Source organism: Camelina sativa, chromosome 20 (assembly GCF_000633955.1).
Source record: "Camelina sativa cultivar DH55 chromosome 20, Cs, whole genome shotgun sequence".
Taxonomy (NCBI): domain Eukaryota; kingdom Viridiplantae; phylum Streptophyta; class Magnoliopsida; order Brassicales; family Brassicaceae; genus Camelina; species Camelina sativa.
This window is the reverse complement of record NC_025704.1, coordinates 14,296,476-14,317,973: the sequence shown is the minus strand read 5'-3', so window position 1 is coordinate 14,317,973 and position 21,498 is coordinate 14,296,476. Positions and strand designations below refer to the sequence as shown.

The 21,498-nt window shown below is 37.1% G+C and overlaps 8 protein-coding genes across 8 annotated transcripts; 6 read left to right on the top strand and 2 right to left on the bottom strand.

The window, feature by feature from the left end:
* On the top strand, nucleotides 1–1,065 carry LOC104772521 (uncharacterized protein At4g02000-like). Its single transcript, XM_010497122.1, has one exon. The coding sequence runs from the start codon at nucleotides 1–3 to the stop codon at nucleotides 1,063–1,065; it is 1,065 nt and encodes a 354-aa protein (XP_010495424.1).
* Nucleotides 1,202–2,266, top strand: LOC104772520 (uncharacterized protein At4g02000-like). The gene has a single exon (XM_010497121.1). The coding sequence runs from the start codon at nucleotides 1,202–1,204 to the stop codon at nucleotides 2,264–2,266; it is 1,065 nt and encodes a 354-aa protein (XP_010495423.1).
* LOC104772519 (squalene epoxidase 4-like) lies at nucleotides 4,039–7,474 on the top strand. Its single transcript, XM_010497120.1, has 8 exons — nucleotides 4,039–4,236; nucleotides 4,809–4,920; nucleotides 5,064–5,241; nucleotides 5,826–5,994; nucleotides 6,112–6,330; nucleotides 6,487–6,774; nucleotides 6,973–7,251; nucleotides 7,346–7,474. The coding sequence occupies exons 1-8, from the start codon at nucleotides 4,039–4,041 to the stop codon at nucleotides 7,472–7,474; spliced, it is 1,572 nt and encodes a 523-aa protein (XP_010495422.1).
* Nucleotides 7,895–9,782, bottom strand: LOC104770791. The gene is made up of 4 exons (XM_010495251.2): nucleotides 9,468–9,782; nucleotides 9,109–9,223; nucleotides 8,461–8,712; nucleotides 7,895–8,379 (listed from the first exon to the last, which is right to left on the bottom strand). Exons 1-4 carry the CDS (start codon nucleotides 9,710–9,712, stop codon nucleotides 8,041–8,043), a joined length of 951 nt encoding a protein of 316 aa, XP_010493553.1. The 5' UTR covers nucleotides 9,713–9,782; the 3' UTR covers nucleotides 7,895–8,040.
* On the bottom strand, nucleotides 11,723–12,391 carry LOC104772518. The gene is given in 1 exon segment (XM_010497119.2): nucleotides 11,723–12,391. A coding segment is annotated over 1 exon segment (669 nt).
* Nucleotides 14,010–15,439, top strand: LOC104770790 (RNA polymerase sigma factor sigE, chloroplastic/mitochondrial-like; the record flags this gene model as incomplete). The annotated part of the gene is made up of 3 exons (XM_010495249.2): nucleotides 14,010–14,202; nucleotides 14,555–15,309; nucleotides 15,395–15,439. Coding segments are annotated over exons 2-3 (759 nt in total), but the record flags the coding sequence as incomplete, so codon positions are not given.
* On the top strand, nucleotides 15,427–16,251 carry LOC104770789 (serine acetyltransferase 1, chloroplastic). Its single transcript, XM_010495248.1, has one exon. It carries the CDS (start codon nucleotides 15,445–15,447, stop codon nucleotides 16,237–16,239), a length of 795 nt encoding a protein of 264 aa, XP_010493550.2. The 5' UTR covers nucleotides 15,427–15,444; the 3' UTR covers nucleotides 16,240–16,251.
* On the top strand, nucleotides 17,391–20,141 carry LOC104770788 (RNA polymerase sigma factor sigE, chloroplastic/mitochondrial-like). The gene is made up of 6 exons (XM_010495247.1): nucleotides 17,391–17,583; nucleotides 17,936–18,690; nucleotides 18,776–18,922; nucleotides 19,004–19,240; nucleotides 19,333–19,596; nucleotides 19,699–20,141. Exons 2-6 carry the CDS (start codon nucleotides 17,977–17,979, stop codon nucleotides 19,894–19,896), a joined length of 1,560 nt encoding a protein of 519 aa, XP_010493549.1. The 5' UTR covers nucleotides 17,391–17,583; nucleotides 17,936–17,976; the 3' UTR covers nucleotides 19,897–20,141.

The window sequence follows — 21,498 nt, the reverse complement described above, 5'->3', positions numbered from 1 at the left end:
ATGGAGAAAAATCTTTGGGATGAGATTCAAAATTTAGCACTAGGGAGAGAAGATCCAGAACTCCTAATCCCAAACTCAGACTATGAAGATGTCCTAGCAAGCAACAGGCTTAGCCTGATAGCCCGACCACTTAATCCGATTGATCAAAATCTGCTTGAAGTGGCGGCCAACCTCCCTACAGCCTGGGGTCTAGCATCTTCGGTTCATGGCAGAGTTCTCGATGACCGTTTCGTCCAGTTTCGATTCCAGTCTGAAAGAGATCTGATATCAGTACTACGAAGGGAACCATGGAGCTTTAATAGATGGTTTGTTGCCTTGCAAAGGTGGGATGACTTACCACGGTTGGATTTCTTAACCTCTTTAGATCTTTGGGTCCAAATTAGGGGTCTTCCTATCTCCTATGTTTCTGCTAAGTCTATCCGCAGGATAGCTAGATCCTTAGGGGAATTAGTGCAGGTGGACTTTGAAGATTCAGTCACCAATCAGATTTCATTCCTCCGAGTAAAAATCAGAGTCTCTATAACTGATCGCTTTAGGTTCTTTAGAAGGGTGAGATTTCAAACAGGTGACAGAGCTATGCTAGGATTTCAGTACGAGAGAATGGAAAAAATCTGTACTAATTGCTGTAGGATTATGCACCCTACCTCTCTATGTCCCTTTGAGCCTACCAATCCAAATCATTACAATAACCAAGAAAACCAAGCTCATCAAAGGAGAAATGATGGAATCAAGGACCCGGATTCAGCCCATATCTCACAACAATCAAGCCCAGTCGCCCAAGTCCCTGTCTTCGCTCATGAAAACCAGCCTCCTCATCCTAAGAAACGAGCAGGTCCTTACTTTGCCTTAGCCTTTCCGCACTTTGAACTCTCGGGCAAAGACGAGTCTATCGGTTCAAACCTAGAAGGAAGCTCTCCTCCCAAGATACAGTCTAAGTATGAAGTAGAAGAATGCTCAAAACGAAGACTGAATGTTAACCCAAAGAAGGAACTCCCAATGAAGAAGAGAGCAAGTCTGCCGGACCATGATAGAGAAGACGATCACCAAACATCTTACCCTCCTTGATCACTCCTTTCAGTTCTGTCACGTTAACTTTTGATGTGAATATGTTCTCCNCTTTCCCTTCTCAACCCTTCTCTCACTTATATATAGCCTTTATTAGTGTTTTCAAACCTCATCGTTTTCCTTCTTCGAGAGACTAATGGAGAAAGATCTTTGGGATGAGATTCAAAATTTAGCACTAGGGAGAGAAGATCCAGAACTCCTAATCCCAAACTCAGACTATGAAGATGTCCTAGCAAGCAACAGGCTTAGCCTGATAGCCCGACCACTTAATCCGATTGATCAAAATCTGCTTGAAGTGGCGGCCAACCTCCCTACAGCCTGGGGTCTAGCATCTTCGGTTCATGGCAGAGTTCTCGATGACCGTTTCGTCCAGTTTCGATTCCAGTCTGAAAGAGATCTGATATCAGTACTACGAAGGGAACCATGGAGCTTTAATAGATGGTTTGTTGCCTTGCAAAGGTGGGATGACTTACCACGGTTGGATTTCTTAACCTCTTTAGATCTTTGGGTCCAAATTAGGGGTCTTCCTATCTCCTATGTTTCTGCTAAGTCTATCCGCAGGATAGCTAGATCCTTAGGGGAATTAGTGCAGGTGGACTTTGAAGATTCAGTCACCAATCAGATTTCATTCCTCCGAGTAAAAATCAGAGTCTCTATAACTGATCGCTTTAGGTTCTTTAGAAGGGTGAGATTTCAAACAGGTGACAGAGCTATGCTAGGATTTCAGTACGAGAGAATGGAAAAAATCTGTACTAATTGCTGTAGGATTATGCACCCTACCTCTCTATGTCCCTTTGAGCCTACCAATCCAAATCATTACAATAACCAAGAAAACCAAGCTCATCAAAGGAGAAATGATGGAATCAAGGACCCGGATTCAGCCCATATCTCACAACAATCAAGCCCAGTCGCCCAAGTCCCTGTCTTCGCTCATGAAAACCAGCCTCCTCATCCTAAGAAACGAGCAGGTCCTTACTTTGCCTTAGCCTTTCCGCACTTTGAACTCTCGGGCAAAGACGAGTCTATCGGTTCAAACCTAGAAGGAAGCTCTCCTCCCAAGATACAGTCTAAGTATGAAGTAGAAGAATGCTCAAAACGAAGACTGAATGTTAACCCAAAGAAGGAACTCCCAATGAAGAAGAGAGCAAGTCTGCCGGACCATGATAGAGAAGACGATCACCAAACATCTTACCCTCCTTGATCACTCCTTTCAGTTCTGTCACGTTAACTTTTGATGTGAATATGTTCTCCCGTAAGTTAGGCATGATGGCCTATGGTTTAACGATACTAGTTATGCAGAGTGAAGCGAGATGGCACTTAAAGTTTTAGACTTTTGGATTCGAAGATAAAGTCATCCTAGCTCCTGTAATTTTGATGAAGCTGATTTTAATTGCTGGATATGGTAGTTAACTCGTAGTAGTATGGTTATGTTACTTAGTACTTTGTAATCTCTCTGTTGTACCTTGTAATCTCTCTGTTGTACCATGTAATCTCTCTGTAATACTATGTAATCAGTTTGGCTGTTGTAGACCTGAGAATCTTTGTCTTGGGCTTAATAAAAGTACTTCTTGTGTAAAAAAAAAAAGATGCAGACCCTCCATAACTTGAACAGCCAGCGAGTGTGTGGATTCATATCAATTTAGGGATATTCTAAATCGATAATGTTTGAAATTTTATTAAGAAAAATATACTTCTTATTAATACCGAATCAAAGATATATGTGATGCAAACGTGTAAGGAGTGAGTTCCCCCTTTAGATTGGATTTCGTGTGCTAATTAGATTTCTTGTTCGGTTGCTCAAATGTGTGCCTCTTTCTATAAACTGATGTGAAAAACACTATTTGAATCAAAATATGTCTCACATTGGTTAAGCTAAAAGATCTCTGAACAATATGTAACTGATGTGGCAAGCCTTGACTAATGAACTAGTTTTGGGGATGAGTTTGACCCCATTCCAAAAATGGTATCAAAGTCTATAGTTGATCCAACATACCATTTTTTATAAATATGGTTTTCCACCTATTTAACCTATAAGTGATATATCTTGTTGTGGTAGTTTCTAGATATTGGGTTTAGGCTGCTTTCATTAAACCGTTTTTCATCTATATCTCCAGAGGGATATAAAGTCCAAAAATGTTTCAAGCTGAATGGGATAAAGACTTTTGCACAATATATATATGGGATGTGACAAGCTTGAACTTAGGAGTTAGCTCTCGCAATGAGTTAGACCACATTCTAATAACAATCTCTTAACATTAATACATTTTCATTTTTTCAGGTGCTTTGGTGTCATTCAATTATCATGCGTCGAACTACTATGGATTGATTTTAAAGAACTAAAACCTATCTTCAACATTGTATAATTAATATTTTATTTTCTTCAAATTGAGAATTCATGTTTCAGTCCGTGACGTTCCTAACGGAAATCAAAATCTTATCCGTCATTGGAATGCATTTCCATGTAAAAATGAATTCAAGTACGGCCTGATTTTGTCCGGCCCTAATTATCATGAAAAGGACGGACTCACGGGACAGGACATGAATTTTGTCCGGCCTGATTCGCTGTTTTTTTTTTTTTCCTTTCTAAAGAAATATATATATTTTTTAAGTAACATTATTCGTTGTCAATTCTCTAAACAAAATTTTAGAATCGACAAATAATCATATATATATATATATATATATATATATGTATTGTCAACGAAGGTAGGACAATTAATGAATTAGTAATTATTTTTTATTAAGACAGGTGGTTTACAAATACCATGTGAATGTGATGTGAATTCATGCCGGCCAATGACTAACTGTATATGAATTTTCCAAGCTGTGGAACTCTAGTTTATCGCAAATTGTTGTTTTTGTTTAAGGGTTTATTACATATTTTTATTTGTTTGACACTTTGGGTTTCTCCTATTTAAGGGTATCACTAATTAGGGACAAAGACAAAGATATCATTACTAAAAGTGGTATATAATGGCGACGACGTATGCGTGGTTATGGACGCTTTTCACTTTTGTTCTGACATGGATGGTTTTTCACCTCATCAAGACGAAGAAGGCGGCAATAGAGGAGGCAGAGGCAGAGGTAGAAGAGAGAAGAGATGGTGCCACTGATGTTATCATTGTTGGGGCGGGTATTGCAGGCGCTTCTCTTGCTTATGCTCTTGCCAAGGTATATATATTTTTGTAAGTGACGGTTTTGCATAAGTTGGTCGGTTTTCTTTTATAACTAAGATGTTTTAGAACCGCCGTGCATGTAATTGTGGCGATCATTATTGCTGCTTCTAGTTGTAAATATAACTCAATATTTTGAACCCCACATAAGCTATTATACTTTATGTTATTATTAGGTATAAGATTAAATATAGTAAATAATTTTCTGAGGGTTCAGTCAGTTTTAGTATATATTAGAAAAATGTCATTAATAATAACTTTTGAAAGATATATATATATATATATATATATATATATATATATATAATCAGTCAGATTGTCAATTAATTAAGAAGGTTCTTTATGAAAACTAGTATTAACCCGAAAGCACAAAAATATGAAAATTAATGGACTTAAAGATAGGTATCCATGGTGAAAAGAAGAAAGATATATATACGGATGCAGAAATGTTATTTTGCAATTTCCATCGTAATTGTTGATTAATAATTTATTAATTTATGTTATTTGGTATTTTGTACCTAGTTATTAGCTACTCAGTATGTGTATTTAGTTATTTGAATGCGGACTCAGGATGGACGAAGAGTACATGTGATAGAGAGGGACTTGAAAGAGCCACAAAGATTCATGGGAGAGCTGATGCAAGCGGGAGGCCGCCTCATGTTAGCCCAGCTTGGCCTGGAAGGTCTCTCTAGCTATCTCTTCACTTCATCTTTACATTCATTACTACACATCGCTTGATCTAGTTGCCAAAAACGCATTATATGCATATACACATATGTAATGTGTGTCGTTTAATATGTGATTTTGGGGTTTTATATGTATTAGATTGTTTGGAGGAGATAGACGCTCAAGAAGCCAAGTCTTTGGCAATTTACAAGGATGGAGAACACGCGACATTGCCTTTCCCAAATGACAAGACGTTTCCTCTTGAACCAGTCGGTAGACTTTTACGTAATGGTCGTTTCGTACAACGTCTACGCCAAAAAGCAGCTTCTCTTACCAAGTACGTACTTCCATATTTTGTATCTAGGAGATTTCAAACCGAATCAAGACTACTTTTCATAACTTGTAGTCAATTCACCGCATGGAAATTGATCCCTAGTCTAGCCACCAGGCTTATGACTAGTGAACCACCATCATTTATGTACTAATATCATTTTCATCATACCAACGACTTCATTTATGTACTAGTGAACCACCATCATTTTATTTATTTTTTTGTTTTTTAAAGGAAAAAAAAAACTTCTTATCAGTACGTTACGTACGTAATATTTTGTAGGTCTAGCACATGCATGGCAATATATAGAATATGTTTAATGAAATTTGTTAATTAGCCATGGATGATGCAGACCATTAGTAGGAAAATATGTATATGCAAAAAATGTATAGTAGCAAAAAAAAAAAATGTATATGCTGGTTGTTACCCAGATATATAAAAAAAAAGGTTTCATGAGCTCTCATGTATTTCATTGATTTTTCAACTCAAAATTAATTAAAAATGAGTAAACTAATCTTGCAACTCTTATATATATATACAAGATTTCAGTGTCATCTTTTTAATGAAATGAAATTAATGAACTATGACAGTGTACAATTAGAAGAAGGAACGGTGAAGTCTTTGATAGAAGAAAAAGGAGTAGTAAAAGGAGTGACATACAAGAATAGCGCAGGCGAGGAAACAACGGTCTATGCACCTCTCACTGTGGTATGCGATGGTTGCTACTCAAACCTTCGTCGGTCACTCGTGGATAATACTGTGAGTACATACTTTTTTCAAGTATTGTACACTCTTATTTCCGCAATAAACTACAATGAAAGATTTGTCTCGTCGTTAACTGGAATTTGAGGATCATGATCATATATTTATGTATAGGAGGAAGTGCTCTCGTACATGGTGGGTTATGTCACGAAGAATAGCCGACTTGAAGATCCAAAAAGTCTACATTTGATATTTTCCAAACCTTTGGTCTGTGTTATATATCAAATAACCAGTGATGAAGTTCGCTGTGTTGCCGAAGTTCCCGCTGATAGTATTCCTTCTATTTCGAATGGCGAAATGTCTGCTTACCTCAAGAAAACTATGGCTCCTCAGGTATGAAACAAATTAAAGTATTGATAATAAAAGTAAAATTTTTAGAATATATAGCTAGGGATGTTTTAGTATTTGCAAGGTGTTCGTAAGGAATGTATTTGATTTCATTCAAGTATTGTAATTTAGTTTGTATAATTTATCACTTTCTTGTTGTAGATACCAGAACGTGGAAATCTCCGCGATATATTTTTGAAAGGGATAGAGGAGGGACTACCAGAGATCAAAACAACAGCGACTAAGAGTATGTCATCAAAATTGTGTGATAAGAGAGGAGTGATTGTGTTGGGAGATGCATTCAATATGCGTCATCCTATCATTGCGTCAGGGATGATGGTTGCACTCTCGGACATTTGCATTCTACGCAATCTTCTTAGGCCATTGCCTAACCTCGGCAATACTAAGAAGGTCTCAGATCTTGTCAAGTCCTTCTACATCATCCGTAAGGTGGGTTATGACATCCTTAGTTTTCACTAGAGAAGTACATATAAGTACATAACTTTGGTTTTGGTTTAATTAGTAAAAAGGTCAAAGATTTGTCTTTAAAAACAAATTGACTCGAATATTTCCTATAACAAAGTTGTGTTAGACTAGTGGTATGATACTTTAAGTTTATTTAATTGTGTTGATTTTTGATGGCAAAAGCCCATGTCAGCGACGGTGAACACGCTAGCGAGTATCTTTTCACAAGTGCTTGTTGCTACAACGGACGAAGCAAGAGAGGGAATGCGACAAGGCTGCTACAATTACCTATCTCGTGGTGATTTTAAAACAACCGGACTGATGACTATTCTCGGAGGCATGAACCCTCATCCTCTTACTCTAGTAATTCATCTTGTGGCCATCACCCTCACCTCCATGGGCCACTTGCTCTATCCCTTTCCTTCGCCTCGTCGCTTTTGGCATAGCCTCAGAATTTTGGCCGTATGACTCTCTATTTTCTTGTCTATTTTAACACACATATGTGTCTATACTTTTTATCGGATGTAAACTTTTTTTTTATAATGCGAGTCAACAGTGGGCGTTGCAAATGTTGGGTGCTCATTTGGTGGATGAAGGCTTCAAGGAGATGTTGATTCCAGCAAACGCAGCTGTATATCGAAGAACCTATATCGCCACAGGCCCACAGCCACTGTTTGACCGTTGATTGATTTACTCCCAGAAAAAAAAGAAATAAATACTTTTTAACTTTTTATTATTAAATAAGGGAGGTTTCTATCAAGTTTATGAAAATTTGTAACCAAACATGGAATGTTCCATGCTGATTTGTTATATTATATGTATTTGTTTATATCAAGTTTATGAAATCCTGTAACCAAACATGGAAATGTTCCATGCTGATTTGTGATATTTTTATGTATATATCTGTTAATTCTTGATTTATGCTATATATGAATTGTCTAATGCCTAAACTTGCTTCTCGACTGATTTTTAGGCACTGCATGCTTTGAGCAGGGCCTTTTGTTAAACTAATTTCAAACAGGTAACTGAACCAGTTTTCTCTGTTCCAGTTCAATGCATGGTATGTGCCTCTGCATCTCAACCTCTAGATTTAAAAGGCTTCATGTATTGTTAACCCATTTCAATATTCATAAAGGCGGAACCAAAAAAGGAAACTAATCGTAGCATTCGTTGAACGGTAAAATCTGTGGTCTCCGCAGATAAAAACGAATATGGAGTACAAAAACAACATTTAAACATGACTAATATTCCTCAGCTGTGTCGGACGAGAACATCCTTGTATGGTGTCGGAGAAGATGTCACTACGGTCTCAGCAGCTCCGGTTCCCTCTCCGACCTTGGAAATTAAATGGGTCCGTGGTTTAGCTCTATTAGCTTCGTCAGCTTCCATTTTCCTTATTCTTTCTTCTTCAGCAACAAGAGGGAGATATCCTTCTCTCTCTTCAAGAAGCCGGTCTTGTGCTCCGCCTCGTAGTTTCTCGAGGCGAAGGCCAGTGATCTGAACGAAGTTAAAAACCTTAACAACGTTCATCAATCCTCCCACAAAAAAACATATTGCCCCGGAAATCCCAAGCCAGATCCATCTTTCCCCCTGAAAATTTATTAATTACGGTAAGAAGCGGTTTTTCTAAAACCCATTTTAATGCGGTAAATTTTTTTTTTATGTGCTTACAAGAAGCTTCAAGCCACTATGTGATGAGCCGGATAGGTCGAGGCTATTCAGAACTGCGGAAACCAAGAATAGAAGGGATCCAACCAAGAAAGGGATGTGAACAGATTGCTGTAGAATTTGGACATGACTGTCTGCTCTCTCGTAGATCTGGCATGAGTTGTGAAGCGATCCTATCACCCAAAGCAACGGACCCGCAATAAGCATGTTTAATGTATGCTTCTCTTTTCCACTGTATCCAAGTTTTTTCTCAGCCTAAAATACTCCAGAGAAAAACAAATATATCACACGGGAACGTGACTAGTACTACGTGTTTTGTGACATGAACCACACAATGAGCAATTGAGCATAATTGAAAATGTCAGATTAATACGCCACAGGCACTCTTGAATATATACGTTTATGACCTATTCCATGCCTTTTGCAAATAGCAGCTATAATTGGCGCAAATGTGATCACCTATACTGGAATATAACCTATTCAGTTCTCTTCTCCCTAGTACTTCTTAAGATACGGAGGCACTCACGCACATATATGTGTAACTTTTCGTTAATAATCCAAACTTAATGTATCAAACGTAGGGGACAGACACATTAATTGTACACTGATATGATGAACCCTTAATTTTTTTTATGACAATGAAAGTGTTACCTGATGGAAAACGAACAGGATTCCCACGAAGAAGACTACGGAGCCTGCTATATTAACCAGAGGGACTGCAAATTCCACTAGACCCAATTGCAAATCATACTCCATTAACCTTAACCTGTTACGAAAAAAGAATATTGACTCATAACTAAAATGCTGTTCTTAATTCCCCACTATTTGTGAATACAAAAATATATATAAATCACAAATACACATGCATTGCAGCTTACAAATTCTGGTAAAAATTTAAATATTATAGGCGAGTTTATACCAATAATATAACAGTATTTTCCGGAAGCTATAATAGTCAAAAATAGCTAAATTAAGCAAGCTTTCATGCATTCAAATGGCATAAAACATACCGGTAATCAATTCCAGCTAGATGAGCCACAAGATCATGAACATTAACGGCGGCTATAAGAACGAGAGCCAAGAGGATAAGGACGAGGCCGGATCTTGGTTCCCATGAGAATCCTGTCGCCGTGAAACCACCTATGAGAACCACGGTGGCGAACAAGTATAAACCTGCGTTGATGTACTCGGCTCTGCTCCTTCCGAGCCTAGGGCCGTACGTTCTAATCTCACGCGCCGTCGCGAGTTTCACCATCTGGTTGGAGAATTTGCGTCTAGAGAGAGACTTGAGAGATAGAGAGATCTGTGAGAGAGAGAGGGAGGGAGGGAGAGAGAGAGAGAGAGAGAGAGAGCTTTACGTGGCTTTGTGCATGGAGTTCTGTTTCAGTGGAACGTGGCATATTGTGGAGAATGGTTGACTTTTACATGAACGGCGTCGTCCTTCTTCGAGATATACAAGTATAAATTTGGGGTTTTTTATTGGGCCAAGTTCGAAGGTAAACAAAATAAGGATATTATTGGTTTTTTTTTTTTTTTTCTCAATATCAGAATAACCAAATTAACTAAAAAACATTACAACCAAATCAGAAGAACATAAATTTCCCTCTATAGAATTGGATCAAATACAATGAGTCGATCTATTATCATTCTGAATCACTAGGTGGATCCACCGCTACCTAACCGAGAATCATTGCATTTTTTAACCACAACGAGATAGATAACATACCACGACTCGGTATGAAATCATCTCTTAAACCACCTAAATAAACCCTATGACACGAAAACAACTACCAACACAGAAAAAAATCCAAATCCTATACTGAAGAACAGATCATATCCAAGCTATTAGAACCTTATGATCTGCAAGTAGTACTTGTCCCAATAGCAGAAGAACTTGGTTTCTCCGGCTTTCATTGTTCCGGTCCAAAGCTAAAAACGGACAGAACGTCCCACTGACCCGACCAAGAGACGCGAAGCAAAACTAGCATGAACAGAGGCTTATCTGAACTAACCACACAACAACCATAATGCTAAACACCTAAAGATAAGAAATTGGAGCACAGATTAGCATAGCTTCACCTCACGATGCGTTTTCGGATTGACCGCATCGCTTCTGCCTTGTTGCTCCGCTTCTTGGCCGGACTGAAACCAGAAGGTTGAAGAAGCTCTCGAGTACCAACGCACAAGGAAAACTCGCCAACAACCGGTAAAATCTAAACCCCGACTCCACCATTAAACTCCGGTCAGCTAGGTCCGGCAGAAGGTTAGAGAAGCAGGAGGACGCGACGCAAAACACCTAGATCTGACACCTTGAAACTGCAGAGAAGGCCGCTCGGAGCTGCTTCGAACCACCACCATTCTCCCGGAAAGGAAAGCGAGCCGAGATCTCACTCCGAATTGTCAGCCACTGCATCATCACGACGCAGCAGTCAGCAGTTGAACCCTCCTCAGCACGACCAGAGAGGTAGAGATCGAGTTTCCCATTACAAAAACTGGAAAGAAAATAAAAAGAAGAAAAACAGAGCCCTCTCACACTGCCGGCGAAGCCCCGGACGGCAGAGAGGCAAGCGAACCTCAGGCAGCGGCGACAGGCTTGTAGAACTAGGGTTTTGAGAGAAAAGGGAAACCTTTTTGGTATTTAAGGATATTATTGGTTTATGAGTTAAAAAAAAGGTATAACGAATATCACAAATAAAATTAAGAATATAGCATTATATTCAAAATAATTAGGATAATAGGATGATGATAGTGTAAAATTATCATTTTAGTGTGTTACAGTAGAGAAGGGTAGTGGTGGTTGATGGTCGGTGATAATAGCCGGTAGCGGTGGTCGGTGGCCAGAGGAGATGACCGGCGGTGATTGCCGGAAAAGATGACCAGCGGGTAGTAGCCAGAGAAAATGGCCAGCGGTGATGGCGGCAATGGTCGTTGGCCGGAAGAGATAGCCGGAGATGGTTGCCCGAAAAGATGACCGCCGGATAGTGGCCAAAGAATATGGCCGGCGGTGATGACTGGAGGAGATGGCCAGAGAAGATGGCCGGCGGTGATGACTGGCGGTGATGGTAGTAAAGGGGTAGGGTTGGTGATGGAAGGATAAAATGGTATATTGTATTTTATATAGGCTATATTATATTCTAATGGTTAGTGTAGTGAGTTTTTGAATTAATTTTTTTTTGTTGGTTATAAGGTGCAATTTCCCAAAAAAATCTAAACTTTTTTTTTAACATCTTAAAAACTTTATTGATATGAATCACAGTATACAATGTTATATTACAGATACAACCAATGAATTGTGTAACGAAGAAACGTAAAGCAAATTACGCTCCGCATTCCTAGTCAAAAACTTAATCGTATTCGTCTTTTCTGGCAATTTAGTGTGACTTTCTTGCTTGAGATTCATCTTCTTTTTACTGATAAAATACTGATAATGCATTCGAAAATCATATGTAGTGATCCATCTGTTACATCACAAAACCTTCTAATTTGTCGAAACTCTCATGTAAAAAGAGATGTCATTGATCTTGGTTGCACTTGAAACCCATTTTTGTTGATATAGTATAAACCATCTTCTAATGCTCCTTATATTGGCCTCCAACTCCTCTTCAACATATTGCTTCCATGGTGATTTACATGCCGGTCGGTGATTACATATCAAATCCGAAGAGATTTGTGTTAGTCTTTGGTACGCCCAGGGAAGAACATACTGACGCGCGGGAACAATCGTATAACTAACATATTGTGTTAGTATGAACAAACCCATGGCCAACAAGACCAGAAAACTCTCGGCGAAATCGCCGGACATGGAAACACAACGGTTGATTCGAATCCACCGGTGACAGAATATATATTTTGAGGACAGGAACCAATAAAGAAAAAGTGAACAACCGAAAGAAACTATCAGAGATCCACCGGTTAACAGTGAGATACCCCTCATGTTTGATGACAAAAATAATTTCATCATTATCGGTAGACGTTCTAGAATAAAAATCTAATCAACAATATTAGAAAAAAATAACAGGAAAGAAGGAAGAGAACCAACTGACGTCGGAGAGGCCAGCGTCGGCCGGAGATGCAGAACTGCAGGTGATTACTTTAAGAAAACGGTTATTGAGTATCGCCCCTTTTCGTGAGAAAGAAAGAGTTTATGATTTTTTTTGGTAAATCTAAATTATTTTATTAGCTATGTGTTAAATAATTTTAAAGTTAGTACTATGCAATTAAGATATAAAATATTTTACAACCGAAGGAAATAAGAAATTTGAAAATTAAATTAAATATTTGGATGTCAAATGTTGACATATTGTTATCTAAAATACTAATGTAATTTAACATTTTTTTCAACAATTCACAAATCTTTGTTACTCCAACTCTTGCCTTACACCAAAAGCCGCAAATACATGATAAATACAAAAAAAAAAAAAAAAAAATTGTAGAAAGAGAATGGTATTGAATTAAACTAAAATTATTCAAACAATTGGAGTTTTTGGCCTAATATTGAATTATCATATTTGACTTTAAAAATTCAAAAAAAAAAATGGTAATCGGTTTATAATAAGCTACGTAAATGCTTCTCGAGCCACCACTTTTTAGTATGGGTCATACTGTTGCTGAGAAGACCATCCACGTGTGTATAACCAGAACCTGATACACAACCACAAAAGTTGACCCTTTAGGAAATATCTTCTACTCCACTATAAATTAGCCACGTCGTCTCTCTCTGGCCATCTCCGCTTGTGCATTCTCGCGACCGTTGGTTTTTTTTTAATTAAGCCTTATTGGCCGTTTGATCTTCCTGACATGCCATACTTTCAGTTTATTGCCATCTTAACTCTCTATCTTCGAGTTATTTGCACATATTGCTACATAGTTGTACATTTACATTTACGGAAACTATTTTAAAAATGAATTAATCCGCAGTTTCAATTGAAACTAACAAAGAGGCCATATTTTACAAAGATCAAACAGGAATATGTGAAACAAACAAAAATTAAATGGTTACAAAGCATTTTTCATCAATAATTATTACAGAAATGTTGATTAATTTTTTTAAAAAAATTACAAAATATTTCAAACATTAGAATTTCGTAAATATCATTCAGTATGATCTTAGATTTTTAGACTGAATGTTAGAACATATTCGATTCTCTATCAGTTAAATTTTTTTTTTATCATTTTAATAAGTTAACAAACAAGTTTTTTTAAAATGAAATATACAAAAAAAATTAAAATGAAATATACAAATAATTATTTTATTTAACTAAGTAATGATAACATATGAGTGGGAAAATTTAAATTTGTGAGCATAAACTCAAAAAAATTATGAATTTAATGACATTTGTAAACAACATTATTGTTTGATTAGGGCGTTGAATCTTTTAGGCTTGAATGATTCGCAAGTTTGCACATCATCGAATTGGCCGGATAAGTAACATTTTATTCGGAAACAAAAAATCTCTATAGCATAAGGGGGTTTAAATTGAATAAATAAACTATTTTGGGGTTTATTAATAAGAATATAGAAATATAAAGTACCATATTTGTCATTAATCTGTGGACACCGTAATTTACGTAGTTCATTTAGACAACACATACATTTTCGTGTTCCTCTCCAATTTTAATTTCTTTCTCCTCTTTTTATATAAAATTCGTGAACCAGAATCGAGAATCTAAAATCGAAACGAAGAATCTCTCGCTCGGCAAAAAAAAGTAGAAAATACAACATTTTTTCTCCGCGATATTGCAAAGGTATGATTAGAGCGATTTGCTTCGTCGATATCGAACACAACTTTTTTTTTTTTTAACAGTCGAAGAAGAGCTATTTTGTTGATCAGTGTTTGTGCCCACGCCAGATTTTGTCTTTTGCGTTTATTGAAAGAAACTGAATTTGGGTTTTTCCCGATCGCTCTTAAATTTTTCAGTTTCATGGTAGAATTTGAGATTTTTCCGAATCCTAGTTCATGGTAGAACAAGTTTTATTACATATCTGCATGTCCCAAATTAGATTCAGATCAGTAGTGTGTCCTGTAATCAAACTCTACGGTAGTTATTGTCAACATTATCTATAACTTATATGAGAGACATGTTTCTTCTGATGCAGAACAAGTGAGCTTTTCAGAAAAAAAAGATTTAAAGATTGTGATGGGAGTTGTGTTTATTTCAAGTTCAGCAGCAAGATCACCACTCGGTTTAAGCACCGATCTGTTGACAACACATCGGTCTTCCCTTAAAAAACCATCTATCGTCGCGTTCAAAGCCGATGATTCGACCAATTCAGCTTTGATCATTCCTCCTCGAGAACAAGTTTTAATCCCCGCTGAAAAGCTTAATGAGAAAAAGAGAGTAGTCACGAAGAGGAAACCCTGTAAAACCCCGAAAAAGCCGAGTTCTTTGGATGATCACAATGCAGCTCCTTCGTGTTCTTTAGGTGTTGATTATTACAACGAAGCTGCTGCTAGACTTGAGAACATATACAAGCTTAGTCCTGCAACAGTCGAGGATGATGTTGTTGATGGCGACTCCAAAGCGAAAGTTCCGCGGAGGAGAAAACGAAAACAGAGTGGTGAGGCAGAGAAGAAAGTAGTAGTGAGGAACAATGTGAAGAAAGATAAGCGTTTGAGTCTTGATAAACGGATAGCTTTGAAGAGAAACTGTGAAGAGAAACCATTTGTTGTTTCTTCTGCTGAGAAGAAAGTAACAAAGAGGCAGCAAGAAGAGGAGAAGATCGAGAGGCTTGTGCGGGACTATTCAGCTTCTAATGATATATTGAGCTTGGACTGGAAAAAAATGAAGATACCTCCTGTTCTTTCTTCTACTGAACATGCTTGGTTGTTTAAGTTGATGCAGCCTATGAAGGTATTCTTCATTTTCTTGAACATAACATGTAGTCTTATACATTGAAAGCTATGCTCAACAGTTTTGGGGGCTTATAACATTGCAGGCTCTACTTGAAGTGAAAGATGAATNGAAGAAGACGACGTCTGGATCAAAATGCTTGAAGAAGCCAAGTCCGATGTCGAGCAAGAACCCATTTTGTCAGACTACTACTACGCTTCGATCACATCTCATCGATCATTAGCTTCTGCTTTAGCTCACATCCTCTCAGTAAAGCTCAGCAATTCAAACCTCCAAAGCAACACACTCTTCGAGCTGTTCATCAGCGTTTTAGAAGAGAGCCCCGAGATCATCGAGTCGACGAAGCGAGATCTGGTAGCGGTTAAAGAAAGAGACCCGGCTTGCATAAGCTATGTTCATTGCTTCTTGGGTTTCAAAGGCTTCCTCGCTTGTCAAGCTCATCGTATAGCTCATAAGCTCTGGAAACAGAAGAGAAAAATCGTAGCTTTACTGATCCAGAACAGAGTATCTGAAGCTTTCGCCGTCGATGTTCATCCGGGAGCCGAGATAGGAAAAGGGATTTTGTTAGACCACGCGACGGGGGTGGTGATCGGTGAGACGGCGGTGGTTGGAGACAACGTTTCGATTCTACACGGCGTGACGTTGGGTGGAACGGGGAAACAGAGCGGTGATCGGCATCCGAAGATAGGCGACGGAGTGTTGATCGGAGCAGGGACTTGTATACTGGGGAATATTAAGATCGGAGAGGGAGCTAAGATTGGATCCGGTTCGGTGGTGGTTAAGGATGTGCCGCCGCGTACGACGGCTGTTGGAAACCCGGCGAGATTGATCGGTGGGAAAGAGAACACGAGAAAACTTGATAAGGTCCCTCCTGGTCTAAGTATGGACCAGACATCATATATAGCGGAATGGTCTGATTATGTGATATAAAAAAAAAAAAAAAAAAAAAAAAAAAATTGTAGAAAGAGAATGGTATTGAATTAAACTAAAATTATTCAAACAATTGGAGTTTTTGGCCTAATATTGAATTATCATATTTGACTTTAAAAATTCAAAAAAAAAAATGGTAATCGGTTTATAATAAGCTACGTAAATGCTTCTCGAGCCACCACTTTTTAGTATGGGTCATACTGTTGCTGAGAAGACCATCCACGTGTGTATAACCAGAACCTGATACACAACCACAAAAGTTGACCCTTTAGGAAATATCTTCTACTCCACTATAAATTAGCCACGTCGTCTCTCTCTGGCCATCTCCGCTTGTGCATTCTCGCGACCGTTGGTTTTTTTTTAATTAAGCCTTATTGGCCGTTTGATCTTCCTGACATGCCATACTTTCAGTTTATTGCCATCTTAACTCTCTATCTTCGAGTTATTTGCACATATTGCTACATAGTTGTACATTTACATTTACGGAAACTATTTTAAAAATGAATTAATCCGCAGTTTCAATTGAAACTAACAAAGAGGCCATATTTTACAAAGATCAAACAGGAATATGTGAAACAAACAAAAATTAAATGGTTACAAAGCATTTTTCATCAATAATTATTACAGAAATGTTGATTAATTTTTTTAAAAAAATTACAAAATATTTCAAACATTAGAATTTCGTAAATATCATTCAGTATGATCTTAGATTTTTAGACTGAATGTTAGAACATATTCGATTCTCTATCAGTTAAATTTTTTTTTTATCATTTTAATAAGTTAACAAACAAGTTTTTTTAAAATGAAATATACAAAAAAAATTAAAATGAAATATACAAATAATTATTTTATTTAACTAAGTAATGATAACATATGAGTGGGAAAATTTAAATTTGTGAGCATAAACTCAAAAAAATTATGAATTTAATGACATTTGTAAACAACATTATTGTTTGATTAGGGCGTTGAATCTTTTAGGCTTGAATGATTCGCAAGTTTGCACATCATCGAATTGGCCGGATAAGTAACATTTTATTCGGAAACAAAAAATCTCTATAGCATAAGGGGGTTTAAATTGAATAAATAAACTATTTTGGGGTTTATTAATAAGAATATAGAAATATAAAGTACCATATTTGTCATTAATCTGTGGACACCGTAATTTACGTAGTTCATTTAGACAACACATACATTTTCGTGTTCCTCTCCAATTTTAATTTCTTTCTCCTCTTTTTATATAAAATTCGTGAACCAGAATCGAGAATCTAAAATCGAAACGAAGAATCTCTCGCTCGGCAAAAAAAAGTAGAAAATACAACATTTTTTCTCCGCGATATTGCAAAGGTATGATTAGAGCGATTTGCTTCGTCGATATCGAACACAACTTTTTTTTTTTTTAACAGTCGAAGAAGAGCTATTTTGTTGATCAGTGTTTGTGCCCACGCCAGATTTTGTCTTTTGCGTTTATTGAAAGAAACTGAATTTGGGTTTTTCCCGATCGCTCTTAAATTTTTCAGTTTCATGGTAGAATTTGAGATTTTTCCGAATCCTAGTTCATGGTAGAACAAGTTTTATTACATATCTGCATGTCCCAAATTAGATTCAGATCAGTAGTGTGTCCTGTAATCAAACTCTACGGTAGTTATTGTCAACATTATCTATAACTTATATGAGAGACATGTTTCTTCTGATGCAGAACAAGTGAGCTTTTCAGAAAAAAAAGATTTAAAGATTGTGATGGGAGTTGTGTTTATTTCAAGTTCAGCAGCAAGATCACCACTCGGTTTAAGCACCGATCTGTTGACAACACATCGGTCTTCCCTTAAAAAACCATCTATCGTCGCGTTCAAAGCCGATGATTCGACCAATTCAGCTTTGATCATTCCTCCTCGAGAACAAGTTTTAATCCCCGCTGAAAAGCTTAATGAGAAAAAGAGAGTAGTCACGAAGAGGAAACCCTGTAAAACCCCGAAAAAGCCGAGTTCTTTGGATGATCACAATGCAGCTCCTTCGTGTTCTTTAGGTGTTGATTATTACAACGAAGCTGCTGCTAGACTTGAGAACATATACAAGCTTAGTCCTGCAACAGTCGAGGATGATGTTGTTGATGGCGACTCCAAAGCGAAAGTTCCGCGGAGGAGAAAACGAAAACAGAGTGGTGAGGCAGAGAAGAAAGTAGTAGTGAGGAACAATGTGAAGAAAGATAAGCGTTTGAGTCTTGATAAACGGATCGCTTTGAAGAGAAACTGTGAAGAGAAACCATTTGTTGTTTCTTCTGCTGAGAAGAAAGTAACAAAGAGGCAGCAAGAAGAGGAGAAGATTGAGAGGCTTGTGCGGGACTATTCAGCTTCTAATGATATATTGAGCTTGGACTGGAAAAAAATGAAGATACCTCCTGTTCTTTCTTCTACTGAACATGCTTGGTTGTTTAAGTTGATGCAGCCTATGAAGGTATTCTTCATTTTCTTGAACATAACATGTAGTCTTATACATTGAAAGCTATGCTCAACAGTTTTGGGGGCTTATAACATTGCAGGCTCTACTTGAAGTGAAAGATGAATTGCAAAAGAGCTTGGGAAGAGAGCCGAGGGAAGCTGAAATAGCTAAAGAGATCAAAATGACCACTGGTGAAGTTAAAAAGAAAATTGAAATGGGTAGAGCTGCAAGAAACAAACTTATTAAGGTGAGTGTATTGGATACTAGCCCAAAAGAAGTATGGATATAACTATTTTAGCTTACTGTGTTTTGTTTCTATACATTGCAGCACAATCTCCGACTTGTCTTGTTTGTTATGAACAAATATTTTCAAGATTTCACCAATGGTCCGAAGTTTCAAGACCTTTGTCAAGCTGGTATGAAAGGGCTTATCACAGCAATTGACCGCTTTGAGCCGAAAAGGAAGTTTCGTCTATCGACTTATGGTTTGTTTTGGATAAGACATGCCATCATACGGTCTATGACAACCTCAAACTTTACTCGTGTTCCTTTTGGACTTGAATCGGTATATATGTTACCCTCTTTTTGGCTCTGTCTCAGAAACAGATTGTTCTGCAGGGATCTTTACATATATCCTCTTTGTTGAAACCAATTCAGGTTAGAGTTGAGATCTATAAAGCGAAGATGGAGCTATTGTTTGAGCTGGGGAGACTCCCTACAGAGAAAGAGGTAGTTGAGAAACTCAAGATAACACCTGAGAGATACCGTGAAGTATTGAGAGCCGCAAAACCGGTTTTCTCACTAAATTCAAAACATGCGGTTACTCAAGAAGAGTTCATCAACGGAATCACAGATGTTGATGGTGTTGGATCTGATAACCGGAGACAACCTGCTCTTCTCAGGCTTGCTCTCGATGACGTGGTAAGTTTCACTCTTTCATCTACTTACTTACACAATCATCAAGACTTATGTTAGTTTATTTGGCTCATCTTTCTTGGAAAACTGATTACATTTCGTTTTCAGCTCGATTCATTGAAGCCGAAAGAGAGTCTGGTTATTCGACAAAGGTACGGTCTTGATGGGAAAGGAGACAGGACTCTGGGAGAGATAGCTGGAAATCTCAACATCTCTAGAGAAATGGTGAGGAAACATGAAGTCAAGGCTTTGATGAAGCTCAAGCATCAGGCCCGAGTTGATTACCTTCGTCAATACATTGTCTGAAACCAAGCTGAACCACCCCCGCTCAACCATTTGTGTATACTTGGTATGACTTCCCGAGCTACCTCAAATCAAACCATCTTATCGCCGTTGTATAGTTGTGTATGTAATATCAGAGTTACTTATAGCTGCGTTAAGTGAATCACAATCGTTGTATTATATCATTAGTATACATACCCATACTGGAAAGTTATACATGTAAAGTTTCAAGTTTGAGACATGGTATGCATTATTTTCACAAAACTTAACCGGTTGTTTCCTAAGAAAGCAGAATCAATGGAACCAGTTTTGTATAGTAATTTTACTCAAAAAGTATTGCAGGAACACTGAACCGGTGAGAAATGATACAATTCTACTAGTTTTGACCCCGGTTTGATTGAACTTCGAATAGCTTAAACTTAAAACCGGTTAAGAATGGTGCTAAAGAGTCTTACAAGAGTTGACAATAGTGTTACACCGTTGATTCTCGCCTTCTTGAAGTCTATTTATTACACGGCAACGAACGAACCTTTTGGTCTTTGCTCTTGTCTAGTCATAATATTCCTGCCGTATATATAGACAATTCGAATTACAAAGTTAATTATCCGAGTCATGGTGAATGTGAAGTGAAACTTACATATTAAATGTGAAATTTACCTAAAAAATAAATTTAATATATATGTTTGTCCTTTTAACACGCAATTTTTGATACAAAGAATTTTCAGTAGCTAATTTTTTTTAGCAGAAGAGGGGAGACAATTGCCTCCCACTAATTTATTAAGAATTTTCAGTTGGTGACACTAGAGAATGGTCAAGCCATTATCATCGCAAAATCTTAGTCACACTTCCAATTAGCATTCTAATGATAATGATGTCATTGAATGGCCGTCATAACATGTAAATGTGACATCTATTTTTTAAGGTTAGCGTTTGTATTTTGATCAAAGGGTGTGATTGTGTTTGAAGATACTTTTTAAGTTAGTTTTTAGCTGTTGTGTCTAATGTTTTTGCTTAAAGTTAGCATTTGCATTTAGAGTAGAAACAGTTCAAAGAATAAGCTGTGTTCGGACCCAAGGCAAGGGCCATATATATCTAATTATTTTCATACTAAAAATTTGTATACCTAATTCTTTTTTTAAAAAACTAAGATTTATGTGCTTTTAGGTCTGGTTTATAGTTTGCGTTTGTATTTAGCATTATTTTAAATTTACTCTCTTCTCCCTTTTAAATTAGTTGTCGTTTTAATGTTTCTTCAAGCATATTAATAGAACATTTAATTTTTCTGTTTATCTGTAATTAATATATTGTTTTAGTTGGTATTATCAATTAATAAACTAAAAAAATAGGGATAAAAGTGACAAATTGTATTATACATAGAAAGACAACTAATTTGGAAAACAAAAATTCTTCTAAGACGACAATTAATTGGAAATGGAGGGAGTAGAAGATATGACTTTTCTTATTTATAAATTATTATATTTCATATGTTAGACTATATTTTATCTTATAAATTCTTAAACCATTCAAATTTATCTAGTTTTTTATTATGTGTTCTAGACACTAAGCTATGGATTATCATTCATATATAGTCTAGTGTTTTTTTTTTTTGACAAATAGTCTAGTGTT

Coding starts and splice junctions, on each gene's coding strand:
- LOC104772521 (XM_010497122.1), top strand. CDS start 1: ATGGAGAAAAATCTTTGGGATGAGATTCAAAATTTAGCACTAGGGAGA.
- LOC104772520 (XM_010497121.1), top strand. CDS start 1,202: ATGGAGAAAGATCTTTGGGATGAGATTCAAAATTTAGCACTAGGGAGA.
- LOC104772519 (XM_010497120.1), top strand. CDS start 4,039: ATGGCGACGACGTATGCGTGGTTATGGACGCTTTTCACTTTTGTTCTG. Junction 6,331..6,486: donor AGAAAACTATGGCTCCTCAG/GTATGAAACAAA, acceptor TTCTTGTTGTAG/ATACCAGAACGTGGAAATCT. Junction 7,252..7,345: donor ATAGCCTCAGAATTTTGGCC/GTATGACTCTCT, acceptor GCGAGTCAACAG/TGGGCGTTGCAAATGTTGGG.
- LOC104770791 (XM_010495251.2), bottom strand. CDS start 9,712: ATGGTGAAACTCGCGACGGCGCGTGAGATTAGAACGTACGGCCCTAGG. Junction 9,224..9,467: donor CTAGCTGGAATTGATTACCG/GTATGTTTTATG, acceptor TTTTCGTAACAG/GTTAAGGTTAATGGAGTATG. Junction 8,713..9,108: donor TCCTGTTCGTTTTCCATCAG/GTAACACTTTCA, acceptor GGAGTATTTTAG/GCTGAGAAAAAACTTGGATA.
- LOC104770789 (XM_010495248.1), top strand. CDS start 15,445: ATGCTTGAAGAAGCCAAGTCCGATGTCGAGCAAGAACCCATTTTGTCA.
- LOC104770788 (XM_010495247.1), top strand. CDS start 17,977: ATGGGAGTTGTGTTTATTTCAAGTTCAGCAGCAAGATCACCACTCGGT. Junction 18,691..18,775: donor AGTTGATGCAGCCTATGAAG/GTATTCTTCATT, acceptor ATAACATTGCAG/GCTCTACTTGAAGTGAAAGA. Junction 19,597..19,698: donor GGCTTGCTCTCGATGACGTG/GTAAGTTTCACT, acceptor TTTCGTTTTCAG/CTCGATTCATTGAAGCCGAA.